General features: G+C 36.7%; 1 protein-coding gene across 2 annotated transcripts in view; it reads left to right on the plus strand.

Moving 5' to 3' along the window:
- Positions 1-18,285, plus strand: part of Msr-110 (DUF3736 domain-containing protein Msr-110) — a 172,847-nt gene that overhangs the window by 23,732 nt on the left and 130,830 nt on the right. For both annotated transcript variants that reach the window (XM_081746698.1, XM_081746697.1), the window contains exon 2: positions 4,700-4,876. In XM_081746698.1, coding sequence (XP_081602824.1) covers positions 4,700-4,876 — 177 coding nt within the window. The remainder of the gene's footprint in view (positions 1-4,699; positions 4,877-18,285) is intronic.

Below are 18,285 nucleotides of genomic sequence, written 5' to 3' on the forward strand. Positions count from 1 at the left end.
ATAATTATTAAAAATGTATAGCTCAAAGATAATTCACTTTTGCAAGTTTGGCCTACAAATAGCTCAAATCCGTTAGAGCACAACCTCGCTACTTTTTGATCTTCGGATCTGGCAACACTGATACAATCAAAAGATGCATTGCTGATGTTTCCTTTTAAGAGTGTTGACCCACTCTGCCATTGGCACAAACAACACACTCTCTCCTATAAATGTTCTTCGTCATTTCTTTTATGCTTTGTCAAATTGAATTTCGATTAGCTTTACAGCTTATGTTCTCGTGAACTATTGATTATTTTTAATTATAAACTCCCGACACAGATGAAAGAGAAAGCGTATTCTTCCCATACCATACTATTCCTACTAATGATCAATTTTGCGAAGTATAATTCGACAGACAGAATAACCAGAACGAAAACTAACAACATAAGTGTATACATAGTAAAAAGACTTACCTGAAAGTTATTGTACTTACGAACATATAAGAACTTTTTTTTGTCTGAAAATAAGATCCAAAATTTAGGTGTATCGTATACGCTTAAATACATATACAGGGTGAACCTGAAAGACGTGCACAAACTCCGGGAGATGATTCGTGACATCAAAAGAAGACAAAAAAAAAAAAAAAGTTCTCTTGCATGTTGTCGAATTCCATCTCGTGTATGAGTGACAGGGGTGCTAGCTTGGAATCGAAAATCGAATTCTGACATTTGGAATGGAACAGAAAGATGTTCAAGAATATTGATGGGCACAAGCGAGTTCGAGCGAGTTTTCATTGAAACTAGACTTGACTCGAAACAGACATCTTTGAGTTCGACTCGAGAACTCGGCTCGAAAAATTTCCTCCAACTCGACTCTAATTTGACTCGAGTTTCGAGTCGAGTCGAGCCAAAACGAGTCAAATCGAGCCAAATGCTGTGTGTAGTTTCAAGTACTTTCTTCAAGTATCCTACATGGTCAATATAATTATTATCAATGATACTACTACTACTATAACATTATTATTATTATTATTATTATTATTATTATTATTATTATTATTATTATTATTATTATTATTATTATTATTATTATTATTATTATTATTATAAAGGCTCGAGCTGTTGGCTCAGTTGAACCGAGCTAAGCCGGTTAACATCCCTACACGGGTTGGGCTTCTGCTTCGGCTCAAAACTTTCACCGTGCAGGTCTCAGCCTTGGTGATGAGAACTACAGTATATACTTATGTTAGTGCTCACGACATTTGAGACTGTCTCCTTATAAAAATCCATTGTCTTGTTAATCGAGACGAGGCGAGATGCGAGCAGTGTTTCACCTCGTGAGCAACACAAAAAAAAATCCACAATACTGCTTACATTTGTCATAGCTTTCGCCTTCCAGTCTAATCAGGCAATGATTTCAAAACGAGTTAAAACGAGCTAAACGAGTGAGTCAAGCTAACGAGTCGAGTCGAGTCGAGTTTTAGCCAGGGGCGTCATTTAGGGGGGGCAGGAGGGGGCAATTTCCCCCCCCCCCCAAGACTTTGAGGAACACATATACTTTAATTAATTGTATACTAATATAGTAGTACAAAACATGAAAGTCTTATGTCAATTGTGCTCTTGCCCCCCCCAAGCGAAGTCTGAAATGACGCCCCTGGTTTTAGCTTGACTCGTGTCCATCCCTATTCAGGAACTATCTCTGTCCGCGCAACTGTCTAATGTACCATTTTGCTTATGTTCATAGTCACATTTAACTAATTTTCATGTCACGAAGAATCACTTCCAGCAGTTTGTGCACATCTTTCTGTTCCGTTCCGATTATCAGAATTAGACTGTCGATTCCAGGTTCGCACTCCTGTCACTCGCACACAACGCGGAATTCAAGAACATGCAAGAGGACTTTTTTAAATCTTCTTTTGATGTCACGAGTCAGCTCCCGGAGTTTGCACACGTCTTTCAGGTTCACCCTGTACATTCCTGATTCCATGCTATTTGATATCTTCCTTGCTTTCGAACGATGTGCAACAGCATTCCAGTTTCGTACGATTCAGCGACTTAATAAATGCAGTTCGGATAAAATCGCCTTCTTTATAGTTTGATTGTGAATGCGCTATAGTCCCAGAGGCGTATATGATTCTACACTTATAGACCGAGAGCCAGGAGGGTTTTATTTACCTCATCGAGTGCAGAAGGTTGATAAACATTTTTTTGTTTACATATGAAGTAAGAATTTCAGAAAAAATGAATCTTACAAAATCAAAGTAGGGAGTTGTGTGATGACGTCATCAATATAGTATGAAATTATGTAGTTGCTTCATTTAAAAAAATAAATAAATAAATCGAACGACAAATAGTTTCTGTTTCACGCATTTTGCTGCTTTTATTAGGTTTCTGAGATAATTGAATTTGAGTGTATAGTACCAAAGAAAATTTACGGGTCCTCTTCACTTTCATTGAAACCTACTGTCAACACAAGGGCTCCCATCAGGGGGGGATAAGGTGGAGCGTTCGCTCCCTTTTAGAGGAAATTGTACTTCGGAAGATCGAAAACCCAATAGATTTTTTAGAATAGTTCACGCAAAATTTGAGACTACATTTGAAATGTCGCTTACACTTGCCCCCCCTCCCCCCGGAAAGTACAACATGCGCACCCTTGTGTCATCATGCCAATATTACTTTCCTCGTCTGCTGATTTGCAGTTCTCTCTATGGCAAATTTCAGCTCTTTTTAGGAATGTTGGATCATCACACCAGTTTATACTTTTCTAAGAATCAGCTGTGTTCTGTAGGATCAATTCTTTCAAAAGGTTTCTTACAACTATCCTTATGATACTAAATTGCTTCTCTTATTATATATATATATTGATTAGGCCAGCTTTAGGTGGAGGCATCGAACTTGAACACAGTCCAGTAATTTTGGAAAATGCTCTAGATTTGACTTTAGGAAATGTCTTCTTCATAAATAGACTGTACTTTACCTCACTTATAGAAGAATGTGTAATGTGCCCTATATTGCACGGACAAATTTCTCCACACCATTAATGTTACCTTTGTGTATAGTTAATGATTCACCTAATTGGCTGAGGATTTCTTTAATCTTTCTGCTTTCGACAGGGATTTGAACAAAATCTTAGACTCCCACGTCGGTGGCCCTGGTGACACCCATAATTATCACAGAGTCATGATTGATATGAGGTTGGAAAACGAATGGAACACAAATTCCAACGAGATAACATTTGTGCAATTCCTGCCCTATTAGTAGTAGTACTAGTAGTAGTAGAAGAAAAAGAAGAAACCGCTCTGAAAATAAATGTAATTTACGTAAAAAAAAAAAAAAAAACAGAGATTCAAAAAATTACCAACTTTGTCCTCTCCTCCCAACATATAAACAATAAGTGCACATACAGGGAATTGCCACGTTGCGGACTACTTCATTGCTTCACATACCAATTTTTATGAGTGTACCCCCAAGGGAGGGAATCACACCTTAAAAAATCCTGAAAAAAAAACACTAACACTATTCTCATCCCTCCGACGTGTTATCCCCATATACATAAAATACATATTGCCGGAAAGCTTCATTCTTCAGGAACACACTGATATCAAAATCGTCACCATCATCATAGGTATTCTGCCTTTATTGGCGGGTCACTTGCAGCAGCTGAGAAGTTTCCATGCTCCACGGTCTTCCGGTAACTTCTTCGTCTTCACGAATGATCTTTCTGTTTTATATCGTTCATTAATTGTAGTCTCCTTCGCTCCCTCCCTCTCTTTCCTGCCACCATAACCTCTAGGACGTCCCTTATCATACAGTTCCTTCTTAGACAATGTCAAAACCAGTTTCTCTTTCTTTTCTCCATAATATCTCAAACCATTTCTAACACACTCTCATTCGTTTTCCGCTAGATCCAAATAATTCTCTCTATTCTGGCGGCCCCGCGTAGCGTAGTCGCTAACGGTTTCGCCTTCGATGATATTCCCTGTTCGATTCCCGGTGGGGATGCTCTGTCGAAAAAGTGCAAAAAGCTTTTTCAGGACAGCCACCCTAATGAGGTTTTCCTGGGTTTTCCTCATTCATACCCGGGGTGGTACCTACATAACGGACCCAGGCCGCTTCCTTCCTTCCCTTTCCCCGAATAGTGTGTTCGCCGAGGGACGTCATCCCTCAAACAAGACGGGCTAACATGGCCATAGATGCCAAAAGCCCAGGAATCTAAATCCTAAATTCTCTCCATTCTTCTCCACACTCACATTTCGAAAGCTTCCAGTCGGTTTTCATTAGTTTTGTGCATCCATGTTTCTGGACCCATACAGAACAATACTCTACATGAATCATTTTGTGGATCTTTTTCTGAACTCTTTACTCAACGTTCCACAAAACAGACTTTTCTTCCTCCTAAATGCTTATTCTTGCTTTTATTTCACGTTTCGCACGTCATGTCATTGCTAAGAAAACTACCCAGGTATGAAACAATCGAAAACCAAAATTATCGTCCTAACTTAATTACCGGCTCATCAATGAGCGTTTAAAGATTAAGTTCATTACATCTTTAACTTATTTGAAATTGTTTAAGTTTTTCGTGTCTTGCAAATGCAGCTTGGAAGCATAGCTATAAGGCTTGTACGTACCAGAGAATGTCCACGATTCCTTAAGATACAAGTTACATTAATATCTTTCCATTCAACAAATCTATTTTTAGCATTATTATCTCTTTGTTGCAGGCATACCAAAAGCCAAAATCAACCGCAGTGCAGATCGCCAAAATTGTTGCAGTAACAATCGTTGTATCTAGTGTAGTTCTCGGATCTTTCATTCTTGCTGCTGCGTGGATTCAAGCCCGTGCGTCATGTATGCCTTCGGAAGTAGTCCCCGAAAACACGGCTACTGTCCAGTCACAGGTAAGTCCCATGCATGGTTTGATAAACTAGCACCTTGTAGATCCTCATGAAATAACATAATAAAAATTTGATTTAACAGATTGTGTAACATTTTCGAGCCAACAAAATTGCAGTATATGTTTTGAGTACGGTGTTGAGTTGGAATCTAAGATTAACCCTTATAAATTATATCGTATATTTTTATACGATAGGATAGTATCTTCATTATTCGATTAAAAAAAGTACTAATGAAGCTCTTTACTTCGTTTTTGTCAAATGTGGAGGCACTGTTGAACACGTTACGTATTGTTTCACGCGTTTCTGCGTCGAGACATAAAGTGTAATGACGTCATAACTAATTTTTATTAGGTCTATTTTTATTATTATTATTATTTTTTTTTAGCGGGATCACTTTTGCGCCTAGCAGATTGAAATTTTGCACACATATTCATTATACCCCCTTAATATTTTTCATATTTATTCTGATCTCTGCTTTAATACAGGGGAGTCTAGAGGGACAAAAATGTAAAATAAGGGATATTTTTAACAAAAAATCCTTTTTCCGCGATTTTCCAATCTTGGATACACGCTGACGACATGCGAATGGTACCGTTTAAAAGGCTATTCTATTCTAAAGAGAATGAGGGACGAACCATGATCCTAGGATATATAGGGATGTCTCAGGAAATTTTTACCTGAGATCCTGTTTTATACGGGAATATTGGGTATTGTGGGGATATTCTTAGCACATTGGTAAATATTTTTAAAATTACTTTTCTAGATATAAGCCTCAATTTTGCACACATATTCAGTATACCACTTAGTATTTGCAGTTGATTTTGAGGTCTCCGCGTTAACACAAGGAGAGGCCAGAGGGGGTAAAGGTTTAAAAAGGGATTTAAAAAAATCCCTATTTTTCCTCAAACTTTCTCGTCTTAGGGTCATGACTGGTCAATATGAATTATATCGTTTGAAAGGCTGTTATATTATGAGGAGAATTAGGTATGACCCATGATCCTAGGATAAATAGGGATGATGCTGTAGCTGCTTGACTTAAAGTCTATAATTTACCTTTCAAAAAGCCATAATTTATAAGAGTTAAATAAATAAACGATTTTCTATTAGATTATGAAACCAGATGTTACCCATAAAAGATTTAAGGAAAGGTGAATTAAGGATTAACTAAATATATTACAAATAAAGAGAACATCGTTTCACAGTGGTAATGTTTATAGGAATTAGCATGCTGGGACTTGTCATATTATTCTGTAATCCATTTTTCTTGAGGGTAAGATAGCGATTGGGGAAGGTCTGGTTTTACACGAGAATATCTTACATGATGATCTAAATAACTACAAACTAACTGCACTGGTTTCAAATACTGGCGTGATTCGAAACCTATGCAAACAGTAGGTCCCGTTCTTTCGTAAGCGCGGTGTTCCATAAGACGTAAAGCGAAAACATCCAACAATCGAGTTACAGAAATTGATAGCGTGAGCATATCGATTATTGCCAAATGAAACTCAGTGATAAGATACGTACTTTGTACTTGAATATATATTAATTTTTGGTTTATTACATTTTGCACTTTTATGAGGGCATCATTGTTGAGAATGTAAAAGAAAATATCTTAATATTCCATATTTCTCACAGTTTTAAATGCGGTAAATGTGCAAGCAACACACTTACTTTCCTTTTGTCTCTATAAAAAAGAAATAAGAACAAACTAGATCGTGTCATTGTAAGTGACGGAACAGGGTGTTGTATCATAACCCAACGACTAACAGATAATGGTTTGCAGCCGGCGACAAGCCAAAAACAACCACAAAGCCAGATATGCATGGGAGTACGTTATTGTATAATCTTATTTGGTGAGAACAACGAAGTGTGCGTTATTATGAGATTCCTAACTTCTCAAGTCTACTGTAATCAACTGACGCATTTATAGGAGAAAATTGCAATTTGGTCATCTGCATTCGCCAACAGAAAAGAAGTCATACTGCTACACGATAATGCCTGCCATCATGTGTCTCACGGGACACACAGCAAAAAATAAATAAATCAGCGAGCTTGTTTGGAATGTCCTACCTCACCTACCTTATAGCCCAGACATAGCGCCATTTGATTATAGTCTGTCTCGATCTATGCATCAGTTCTTAATTGTGAGACAGTTCTAAATGTATGAGGCTGTTAAGCAGGATACCAAGCAATATTTGGCTGTAAGCGCTTCGCATTTGTTCAATATGGTATAGAAGCCTTGTTAAAAAGAAATAAAGTTATGAACAATGACCGTAGACTAATATCAAGCTGTATTGTATAACTTCAAAGTGTACATTAAAAAATGACAGAAGTTTTCAAATGACCCATTATTTGAATTCTTTCTTTTGAGAATATTGTCAAAAGAATTTTAATCGTATTTCTAGTTTCAATGCAAGACGCAAATGTTCCGGTGGTAGGTACTACCAGCTGACCTAATAGGTGTGAGGGAACAAAGACGATTGCCTCTTTCTTTACAGTAGAAGCTTTGATGCTACAATGTTCAGATATGAATAGCATTTGAGGATTACACAATATTGGTGTCCTCTCCGCAAACGCTTCGGCCACTGTTGTGAGTCTCATGACAGAATCTGAAAGGATGGCCTCTCAACACCCACGACAGCTCAAGGGTGAAAGACGTTTGTTAACAGGTGGAGGACATTGCATGAACGAGAAAGTTGCTAGGAACATGTTGTGAGAACGAGTACAGAATGAGCAAAATCGGTCAAGAGCATACGCCAGAAATTATTTAAAACCTAAATGCTAATTAATTCAAAAATTTATATTTACGACTAGCAGCGTTCACCCCGCTTCGCTGCGGTCACCCCGGAACGCAATAAACTTTGTTACTTAGATAATTTTTACTTTTTCGCTTTCAAGTGATATGATAAAAACCATAGAAGATTGCAGTAAATGTTAACATTATATCGCCTGTCATTTATGTTAACCCGCCGAGTGACACGGTCATGCGGGTTGCATATAAATACGTTTACTTTTACCTATGATGAACTAACAAAGGATTTGTACGTTATGGACACTTGAATGGTCAATTATCTCAAGACACTGGTAATTAAAAATTAAAGTGATATGATAAAAACCATCTAGGGTCCAAATCCTAATAACCCCCCAAAAATGAAAGAAATTGGTTCAGCCGTATTAGCGTGATGAGGGAACAAAGGATTTGTGCGTTCTCTTTTATATATAAGAAAAACTGGCTTTGAAGTATTGTTTATTGCTGTGTAACTTAACCAAGCTGAACTTCGACATATTTATACAGTATACATTGCTTTGTGTTACTTTCGCGTAGTTTATTGAGTTAATTACACTTTAAAATATCACCGTTATTAAAAAGTTTATTGACTGTTTTGAGTTTTTAAAATGATTTTCCCCTACAACAACAGTGATAAATTTATGTCTATACCCAGACTGCAAGAATTCATTTCTCTTACGAATTTGTGTGACTTATTTATTTAGGGATTCTCAGAGCGAAAGATCCTGACGAAGATATTATAAGCCGAGGATCGAGAAGAATTAGTTTAAATATTTATACGAGGGCCGTTCGGAAAGTAATTTCCAGGTGGTTGAAAAAGAATCATCAAAGTAAATAAAAAGAATTTATTTTATACATCTGAAAACTACTTCCTTGCTCTATTTTTCAACATAGTTTCCATAAAAAAGATTTAAGCAATTATCATATCAATGCACTAGCTTAGAAATTCTATCAGCATAAAAATCTCCCGCCTGTGGCTTGAACCAGCCCGTGACTGCATCTTTCAGCTAATGATCGTTACCAAAGCGCTGAGACCCATACCAATTGTTCATATGAATGAAGAGATGATAATCACGATTTTCACGAACTTTTCCATCAATTTTCTGAACGAGTTCGTCAGTGACCACTGATGGCATGCCGCTTCTCTCTTCGTCATGAATGTTTGTTTGTCCACTTTTAAATGAACAAATACATTCACGAACAACTCCTTTAGTCCATACATGGCACAAAGTTCCAGGCAAATAGCTGCTACCGAATATTATTTTGCCGTAAGAAAACGTATAACAGCTCGCATTTCGCACTTGGCGAGATTTTTCCATTGCAGCACACATTTTGAGACGCTACAAAAGTGGAAATAGTGATCAAACAACCTTCACTCTACCATGGCTGGATGCAAACTGAGCTACCGCGTGCCACCACTACTTCACGCACAGTTACCAATCGGAGGTTACTTTCCGAACTATCAACTAAAAATACAGATTTGGTGCGAGGGATTCCTAATTAGGTCTCAGGCCATGTAACAGTAAAGAAAAGACTCTAAGCTATTTAGAGTTGTTCCCCGAACGTCGGGTACTTGGTGCAGATTAAGAATAAGTGTACTAATGCAATATCATTACATACATCCTATCTTTTCGATAAAATCTGCCCATAATACCCTCTAAAATGTTTTAACAGACGTTGAGCTACTTGGGGCAGATTTACTTTAGGTGTGTATATTTATAATGACTATAAATACAGCATTTCTTGATCAAATTTCGTAAAACCTTAGGGTATTTAGAATTTCTTTCCGGACAATGCTGCTGGACATTTTAGCTGCTGCTTTATATTTAGAACTTCAAATTTAAAAATGAGTATTAAAAAATTAGGCATTACTTTGCTATTTTAAGTTACAGCTTTGTTGATAGTCCTTAACTACAATGGCAATAAAATTTTCAACCTTTTTTATAGTTTAAATAACGAAGTCAGGGCCCTTTTAATGATTTCACACTCGTTATTAGCGTATTATTCGGTAACGTGAAAGCCATCTTAGTGTATAAATGTTTTAATTTTTTTTTCTCACGAGAATCTTTTGAAGGAACTAGAACTTTCTCTCTCGGTTTATACGGCATGCGAAATCTTTGTCCTTACAACGTTCTTCGAGCAGCACAGTTTTCTCTTTTTTGTCGCTTTTGCGTGAGCGATTGTCTACAAACACTTCAAGAAGTTATACATCCACTTGTGTTTTGCATGTACGGTACGTTTGCTGTATGGTACTTCGTCTCATTCTAAGTTGCTTATTTATTTATTATCTTTTAAAATTGCGCTGTTTTTTATCCTTCAGTTTTTGATCTAAACTGAAACTACTTCTCTGAAGGTAAAACATAACTTATTTCATGACAGCGTTTTGTATATAAATAAAATTTCCGTGTATTCTTCGCATGTTAAGAGTGCTGAAAATAAAGGAAAATGTAGCTACTTAGAGGTGTTTTATGAATTCGCGTGGAAAAAAAAGTATCCACAAACTCAAGTCAACACACCCATTTTGATTTCGCTTATCCGGTTTCCAGAGGCCGACCTGGAACGTAAAAACGGGAAATGGGGTGGGGTGGAAACTCGAACCCAGACTATGAAATGAGTTTATTATAAACTTTCAAAAATGTATAAATAATAGCTTCAACTATTTTTGTTACTCAAAAAACTGGGGGTATATGCCCCCTCGTCCCCGGGCTAGATCCACCTTCGCCGGTTTCTATTAGAATTCAGGACGAGACGTGGGTTGAGGGCATGCAGGACTCCCATATTTCTAAACTAGAAAACAGCAAGCAATATGAAAATTAGATTTTATTCAAAGTTAAAACTTACTCCTTACTAAAACATCCTGTCTGAGGTTAGTGTTATTGTCGTCCCAGGGCTGGTCCTAGGTGCTTTGCCACCCCCTTTCTCCAGAAAGAACAAATCTAAAAAGCTACGATTTTAAGTATGCTACCCCGTTATGAACAACGAAGAGGAAGGAAAAAGCACTCGTACTCAGAAAGACCTAAATACTTCCAATACAATTTCATCTGTGTTTCTTCTTTAAATAGTAATCTATTATGTTAGTGAAATATAAAGCAAGCACACCTGTAGAGGAAAGATGGCAATCCTTTTTATAGAATTCAATATCGAACATCAATCCAGTTTGCAATTTCAGTGCAACTAGCACTTTTATCTTTATATCTTTATTTTCCTTCTATATCTTAAAAAAAATAAAAAAGTTGTTTCCACGTTGAATGATAACGAACTTGTTTGTGACAAAGACAATACTAATTTTCATATCAAAACTGTGATAAACTAATTAGAACATATGTTCGCTTCTGTTCGAGAGTTGAGTTCTTCAATTTGACAACAATCAAGCAATTCATGCTGGGATTTGTTTGACCATTTGCTTTAGCACTGTCAATGTGACCTTAAACTAATGCAACCTAAACATGATTTACGAATGTAGTATTCAAATAGAAGGTCAGCTTGAAGTCTGTTTTTAACAAGAAATATTTATTTTAAATAATATAGTTTTGACTGATTTTGCCGCCCCTCGAACCGTGCCGCCCTGTGCAAATGCGCGTGTTGCACATATGGTAGAGCCGGCCCTGGTCCGGATCGTGAGTTTGCTATGGTTTATTTTTATTTTATTAACATTTTTTTTAATCAAACAGAAGTAGTAAAAGGTAAGAAGCAGTTCCGGGATCCTCTAAATAGTAGAAATGTACACACATTACAGAGATGTTTAGATGAATAACCTTGTTCAGAGATAAAGAGTAAGCAGAATATCTCACGAATTGAATTACCTTATTTTTTGAAGAGAAGGCAGAACATTTGGACTTCCGACCAATTCCTTAGGGACAGGTGAACATATTATGTAAATTCGGGACTATTCCGGCTAAACTGGGATGCCTGGGAGTGATAGACATAGAATGTATGTATCCACCTCCAGCTTTTATCGTCTAAGAAATGTTTTGAAAACGTACAAAGAACCCTACGTGTATATACATAATTCTTGTTTTGTCTCTCACACAGTTTTATTATTATTATTATTATTCTGTTGAGTTGAACGTTCCGTTGAGTAGCGATGCAATATGAGACGTGGACCAATTATTAACGTGGAATCCGAACCATATGAGCTTCCGCCGGGAATCAAACCCGAGTCTCCCACGTACGCTAACAGCTGAACTACGAAGGAGCTCAGGAACATTTTCGATGGACTTTAGCAGAGACTAAAGAGTGTTTTTTTTTTTCGGAAATAATTGTTGACCTTCTCTGAGAGACGAATCAGGAGCATAGAACAATGTTTTAACCTGCAGCAGATAGAACAGTATTGATTTTTCAGGAATCATTGTTGAACTCTCATAGGTAAATTAGAAACAGTTATAGGTAAATTAGACATTTTGGAAACAGTTCTTCAATATCTAACAAAAAATATCATAGTTCCATGTTCAAGAGAGTCAATGCTATATTTATTTATTTACTAGCTGAAAATGCTCTACTTTTGGCATAACTATTAAAATACCCTATCCCCACAGAATACGCTGTTAATCAAATTGGTATGGTTTAAAAAGACAGATTGAATTGGGTACTATCTTTCAAAAGTCATTTTAAACGGGTCAGACGTTTTTACAATTACGAAAACTATGAATTCTGTACGAATCTCAGTCATTTTTCACATTTTATTTTTCACCTCTCCCCTCCCCTGTCCTGATGAAGATGGACTTAAACGGCATTGGGAAGGGCACTATTTATTTCAGCGACCCCGAAAATTGTGGAATACTAATACCAGTTGTTTCGCATTATTTTTACACGTCACTCCTTCCAACTGCCACTACAGCATTTTTCAAATTAAACGTCATATGAACTATCAAGTTCGGATAAAATTGCTCCAGACGTTCCGGAGTGACGCTGGAATATACATTTATACAATCCATCCAAATATATATAGAAATGCTAGCAACAACTTTGGCCTTGCCCCTGAATTCCCAATCCTGGTGACATGCCCGTTTATGTATTAACTTGGGATCAAATGTCATTGCGATTGTAATTTAATAGCTTGACGAACCCAAACTATGGATCGAACACTTATCTCAGTCATTTGAGACATTTTATTTCTCACTCATGCCAATGGCAGCTGAACTTGGACTTAAAAGTTATTGGGAGTGTAAATATTAATCTCAGCCACATCGAGAACTATGGATTTAACACTAATATCGGTCGTTTTCGATTATGTTTAGTATGTCAATCCCTTCCCACACTCTCGGGGGTGTTAGTGGGGATTAAACTTAAATTGAATAGGGAGTGTCACCAATCAACTTAGGGATCCCCAAAACTATGAATTCGATACTAATATTGGTCGTTTTTGATTATTTTTCATCATCATTTCCACCCCAGGAGTACTAAAGAGAGCTGACCTTGGATTTAAATGACATTAGGAATATCGCTATTCCTTCCTGCGATCCCAGAAACTATGAATTCTGCAATAATATTGGTCGTTTTTTATTATAAAAATATGTTACTCCTTCCACTCTCCCTAGGTGTGCTAGAGCGTCTTAACCTTACTGGAGGCTGAAGTTAAAGGTAGTCGGAACTGCCACCAATCAACATAGGGACTCCAAAAACTATGGATTCGACAGTAATGTCGATCATTTCAATTATTTTTACATGTCACAATTTCACTGAGGGCTGAATTTGAACTTAAATAGTATCTAGAGTACTACTCTTTATCTAAGCAACCACGAAAACTACGGATTTGACACTAATATAGGTCGTTTCTTATCATTGTTATGTCTTGCCATTCCCACTCCCCTAGGAGTGCCAAGGAAGTATCTCTCCCCCACTAGATCGGCATTGGGGGTATTATTATTTATCTAAGCGACTCCGGAAACTATGTATTCGACACTGATATCCGTCGCTTTCGACTATTATCACGTCTCCCCTCCCTACCCCTTAGGAGTGCTAGTGAGGTTTTACTCCAATTAGAAACTTATCTGAGACTTAAAGGCCATCAAATCTGTGATTAATATACTTAGGGGCCCCAGATCATTTTGAATCATTTTTACATGCCACCATTACCCTCTTCATTAGTATTAATGGGGACTGAATTTGGATTAAAATGATATCCGAAGTGTCTCTGTTCATCTCAGCAACCCGGAAATTATGGATCCGACACTAATATCGAGCGTTTTCGATTATTTTTATATCTACCCCTCTTACTCTCTTACTAGGGGTTCTTACCCTCACTGGGGGAATGAACTTTGACTTGAAGGACATCGTAATTGTCACCAATCAACTCATGGACCCCGAAAACTATGGTTTCGATCATCAGTCGGATTTGATCATTTTTATGTATCTGCCCTTCTTATTCCACCTATCAGTGCTAGGGGGTCTTACCCACACAGTACTCTGTTCTAAAGAGTAAGCAATATGTGTACCAAGTTTGGTTAAATTTTCTTCAGGAGTTCCAGAGTTATGCTAGAAGACACACGCACTTGATTGAAGAAAATTAAGATTAATTTCCTGTTTTATTTTTTTATCTTTTCCGTTCCTTTTGGGGGGGGGGGGGTACTCTCAAATTATTTTTCCCCGCACTGTTCTACAGAACTACAGAAAGGAAGTTAGGGTGCTTCTGTTTGAGAGGTGAGCATGTATTGTCGCGGTTTCCAATCTTTGATCACATTTTAATTGTTTATCCAGCTCTTAAGATGGGAAACACAACTATTCAATTTAAGATTAGAACCTCAAGAACTTGAATCAGAAAATGAACTCACGTGGAAATTCACTAGTCGCTATGAGCTGCAACGTCTACTGTATATCAACCGGCATATTTTGTATTGTAACAGTTCTTTGTTCAATTGTCATATTGAATTAGTTCGTTTTTCCCAATGTTATTTCGTATTCTGTGTTCGGTAAGTTCACACGAACCTGCTTTTGCCATGTTCTGGAAAGTTCGACAACAGTGTGCATTCGTGCTTATCATGTATTGGAGTGTAATGTAACTGCCTAGAACTTCTTTCCATGCGTTACGCTGCTTGTAGGTGTTTAATTATAGTAATGTAGAGGCAACAAACTAATTATGTAGCCTATATACCGTATTTGTGTATGCAAATGTAAACAAATAAATACAAAAAATAAAAAGAAGTTACAAACAATCTAACACGCAAGTAATCATGTAATAATTACAGGGTAAGAGATTCAAGAATTAAAATAAAACGTAACGCACATTGAAGATTCATTGTAAACGAAAATAATAGCTCATAGAATTAAAAGAACAATAAATTGTAACAGCATGTATTTACACTATAAACGTGACTCTTTGATGTTCACTGTAACGGAAGATGACGATTTTCACTTGCATTTTCATGTTCTACTTTTCGTCTTTCTGGTTGACATGTATCGTTCGCGTGCTTTTTTTTCTTTCCTCCTACGAAGTGGATCTTCTTTAGCATTCAACATAAAGATACTGTAGCTGCTTTATGTACTTTTGCACAGCAACATAACGCGACAAAGCTATTTAGCTCTGAACTTTGCCATCCCATCTCACTTGTTGCACGCACTCACTTATGCAAACACAATTTTTATCACTTAACAACATTTGTTTTTTCTGTGCTTCTAAATCCACTCGCGTATGGATTATTTATTCTTTAGGGTTTCTTGTTCAGAGCCGCTCTACCATGCGTGCCGTGCCACACGTGCATTGCAGGGAGCGGAAAGTTTCCAGGGGCGCCAAAATCTGTTATAACTATATTATCTAAAATAAAAAAAAAATATTGTTGGTACTGACTTCATGATGATGGTAGTTAAATTTATTAAGCTGACCTATTTGAATACTATATTCAAAACAAGTAGTAGAGCATTCACGTCTTGTGCATGGGGTCCTTGGTTCGATCTCAGATTGCACCAAGTGAGCTTTATGGTGGACAAACACCGTATGCGTGGGTTTTCTAGGGGTTCTCCCGTTTTCTCCTACTTTCTTCATTCCACCATTTTCATTCATTTCTCATCATCACCGTCTCCTTTAGCCTAGCCGGCATAAGTGTGGAACGTTTTTTCACTACATTCATAAATTATGTTTAGGTCGTATTAGTTTAAAATCACATTAACAACATTAAAGCAAATGGTCAAACAAATCCCAGCATGAATTGCTTGATTGTGGTCAAATATAAGAATTCAATTCTCGAACAGCAGCAAGCACCTGTTCCATTTAGTTAGTTACCACAATTTTGATATGAAACCCAGTCTAGCCTTTGTCACAAGTTCCTTATCATTGAACGTGGAAACGAGTTTTTTTTAAATATATAAAATGTTTTAACAGATGTAGAAGTAAAATTTAAAAAATCAAGATAAAGAACCAGCGATCAGTTGCACTAGGATTGCAAACTGATATATTGAGATTAAAACTCGATATTGAATTCTATGAAAAGGATTACCATCTTTCTTCTGCAGATAATAGACTATTATTTAAAAAACAGACAGAAAGAGATTGTATTTGTAGTGTTTAGGCCTTTCTGAGTGCAAGTGCACTTTCCCTCCCGTTCGTTATTTGTTCATAATCGAGTTACTTAAAATCGTGGCTTTTCAGATTTGTTCTTTCTGGAGAAAGGAGGAGGCGGCAAATAATGCCATTGCACGGGGCGGCAAATTGTCTAGGACCGGCCCTGTTCTTGTTCATATGCTAGTTGAAAAGGAAGAAATGTATGTAGCGGAAGGTTGCTGACATGGGACTCTGTTACAATTTCCTTAATTGTATGCATTAAACTTGCACAGCATCTGTCTGGATATACATCATAGAGTTCGGTATTAAGTAATTCATGTTCGATTACCGGTGGGAACATAACAGTCCTACTTGCTTGTAACATTCTTATACATACAGTGGGAAACTACTTAGCTAAAAAAAATAGCGAACTATTATATAGAAAGACAATTATGACATTATGTTGACCATCTAGACCAGCGTTTCCCAACCTTTTTCAACTTGCGGCACACTACAAGTGTAATTTAAATTCTCGCGGCACACCCATATATATATATATTACTATTATTATTGATAATATAAAATCATTGATATTATTGATATTATTGATAATCATTTTTATGTGATTACTGATATTCTTCTTACAAAGAAGAAAGCTCGATCACCGATTTTTTCCCGTGGTAAATCATTATGCTTATTTTTCATCCTAATTTTAAATTAGAAAACAATTGCAATGACATATAGGACTTGGGTTTTTAAAAATCCACTTTCTCTTTCGAAAACTGTATCTAACCTTTAACTAAAAGGGAAGATCACTATATAACGAACAAATAAATAAATATACTTTTAAAACACAAATGTAGGTAATTTGTATGCATGTTTACTTTGTTGAATTTATTGAATGATATATTAAAATTTCAAGTTACGAAATAGTCTGCAACAATAAAGAAGCAATAATGGTCATGACAATGATAAATACGTTTTTCAACATTAAAAATGTACAGAAAAGTAACACAGTATGAAACTTAAAATTGTACATTTATAGTAGAGGTTCATAGTAATGAGAAATACAAATATACATTTTTCCCTATGTCTTGCAATTTGGTTCCTATAAAATTAATAATTTGTTTCGGTTTCCTCGCGGGACACCAGGAGTCCATTCGCGGCACACCAGTGTGCCGCGGCACACCGGTTGGGAAACGCTGATCTAGACCATGCGCGCACCCACAAATTTTTGTTGGGGGTGGGTCCAAACTCTGGGAAAAGGCAATACTACAATCCACTACGTCTATCTAGTATTAAACGGGTATTATTTTTCACCCAAAAAGACGATAAATAATTGTTAGGTATATTTTTAGAAAAAAATATAGAACTAGAATGTTTTTATAGGAGAAAGAGTTGAGTTGAATTGAGTTGATTTTGAGTTTAACGTTCCTTTCAGCAGCTAGGCTATATGAGACTGGACCTACTGTTTAACGTGGAATCCGAACCGAATGAGCTCCCGCCGGGAATCAAATCCGGGTCCTCCCACGCCAAAGGCGCATCTTATAACAGAAAGAGTACAGATGAAGTGTAAGATCAAATTTTCCTGCTATACCAATAATTTCTCTGTTAAACAAATATAGTCTTATTGAGAAAGTGTATAAAAGTATGTTGAGTTAGGAAGTTTGGGAGGGTGTCCGGGCCCAGTACGCACTTGATCTATTTATTTATTTTATGTATTTATTTATTTAGTCTTATTTTACATGGCGAAGTTAAGGCTAATCATGCCTTGTCTCCCAATTGACCATACAATGATCATGATTAGTAATACAATAATAATAATAAAATATGTATAAAATATATAAAACACTCCCAATCACACATATACACACGCATCATATCACATGCGCACATTGATTATAACAAATAACCACATAATATAGTCACATTCATTTAGGAACAAAAAGAACAAATAAAAAGTAGGAACAATAAAAATCAGCATTTTTTCAGATGTTAGTAAGCCTTGATAGACTTATGGAGGGTCTGTTCAACCGACTTCTTAAATAGATTGATTGTCTGTGATTGCCTTGTGTTGGATGGAAGGTCATTCCATGCACGGATAGTGGATGCAAAGAACGCATTCGAGTAGAATTTTGAAGAATGTAGGGG

The sequence above is a fragment of the Thermobia domestica genome, chromosome 18 (genome assembly GCF_964235325.1).
Source record: "Thermobia domestica chromosome 18, izTheDome1.hap1.1, whole genome shotgun sequence".
NCBI classification, from domain to species: Eukaryota; Metazoa; Arthropoda; class Insecta; order Zygentoma; family Lepismatidae; genus Thermobia; species Thermobia domestica.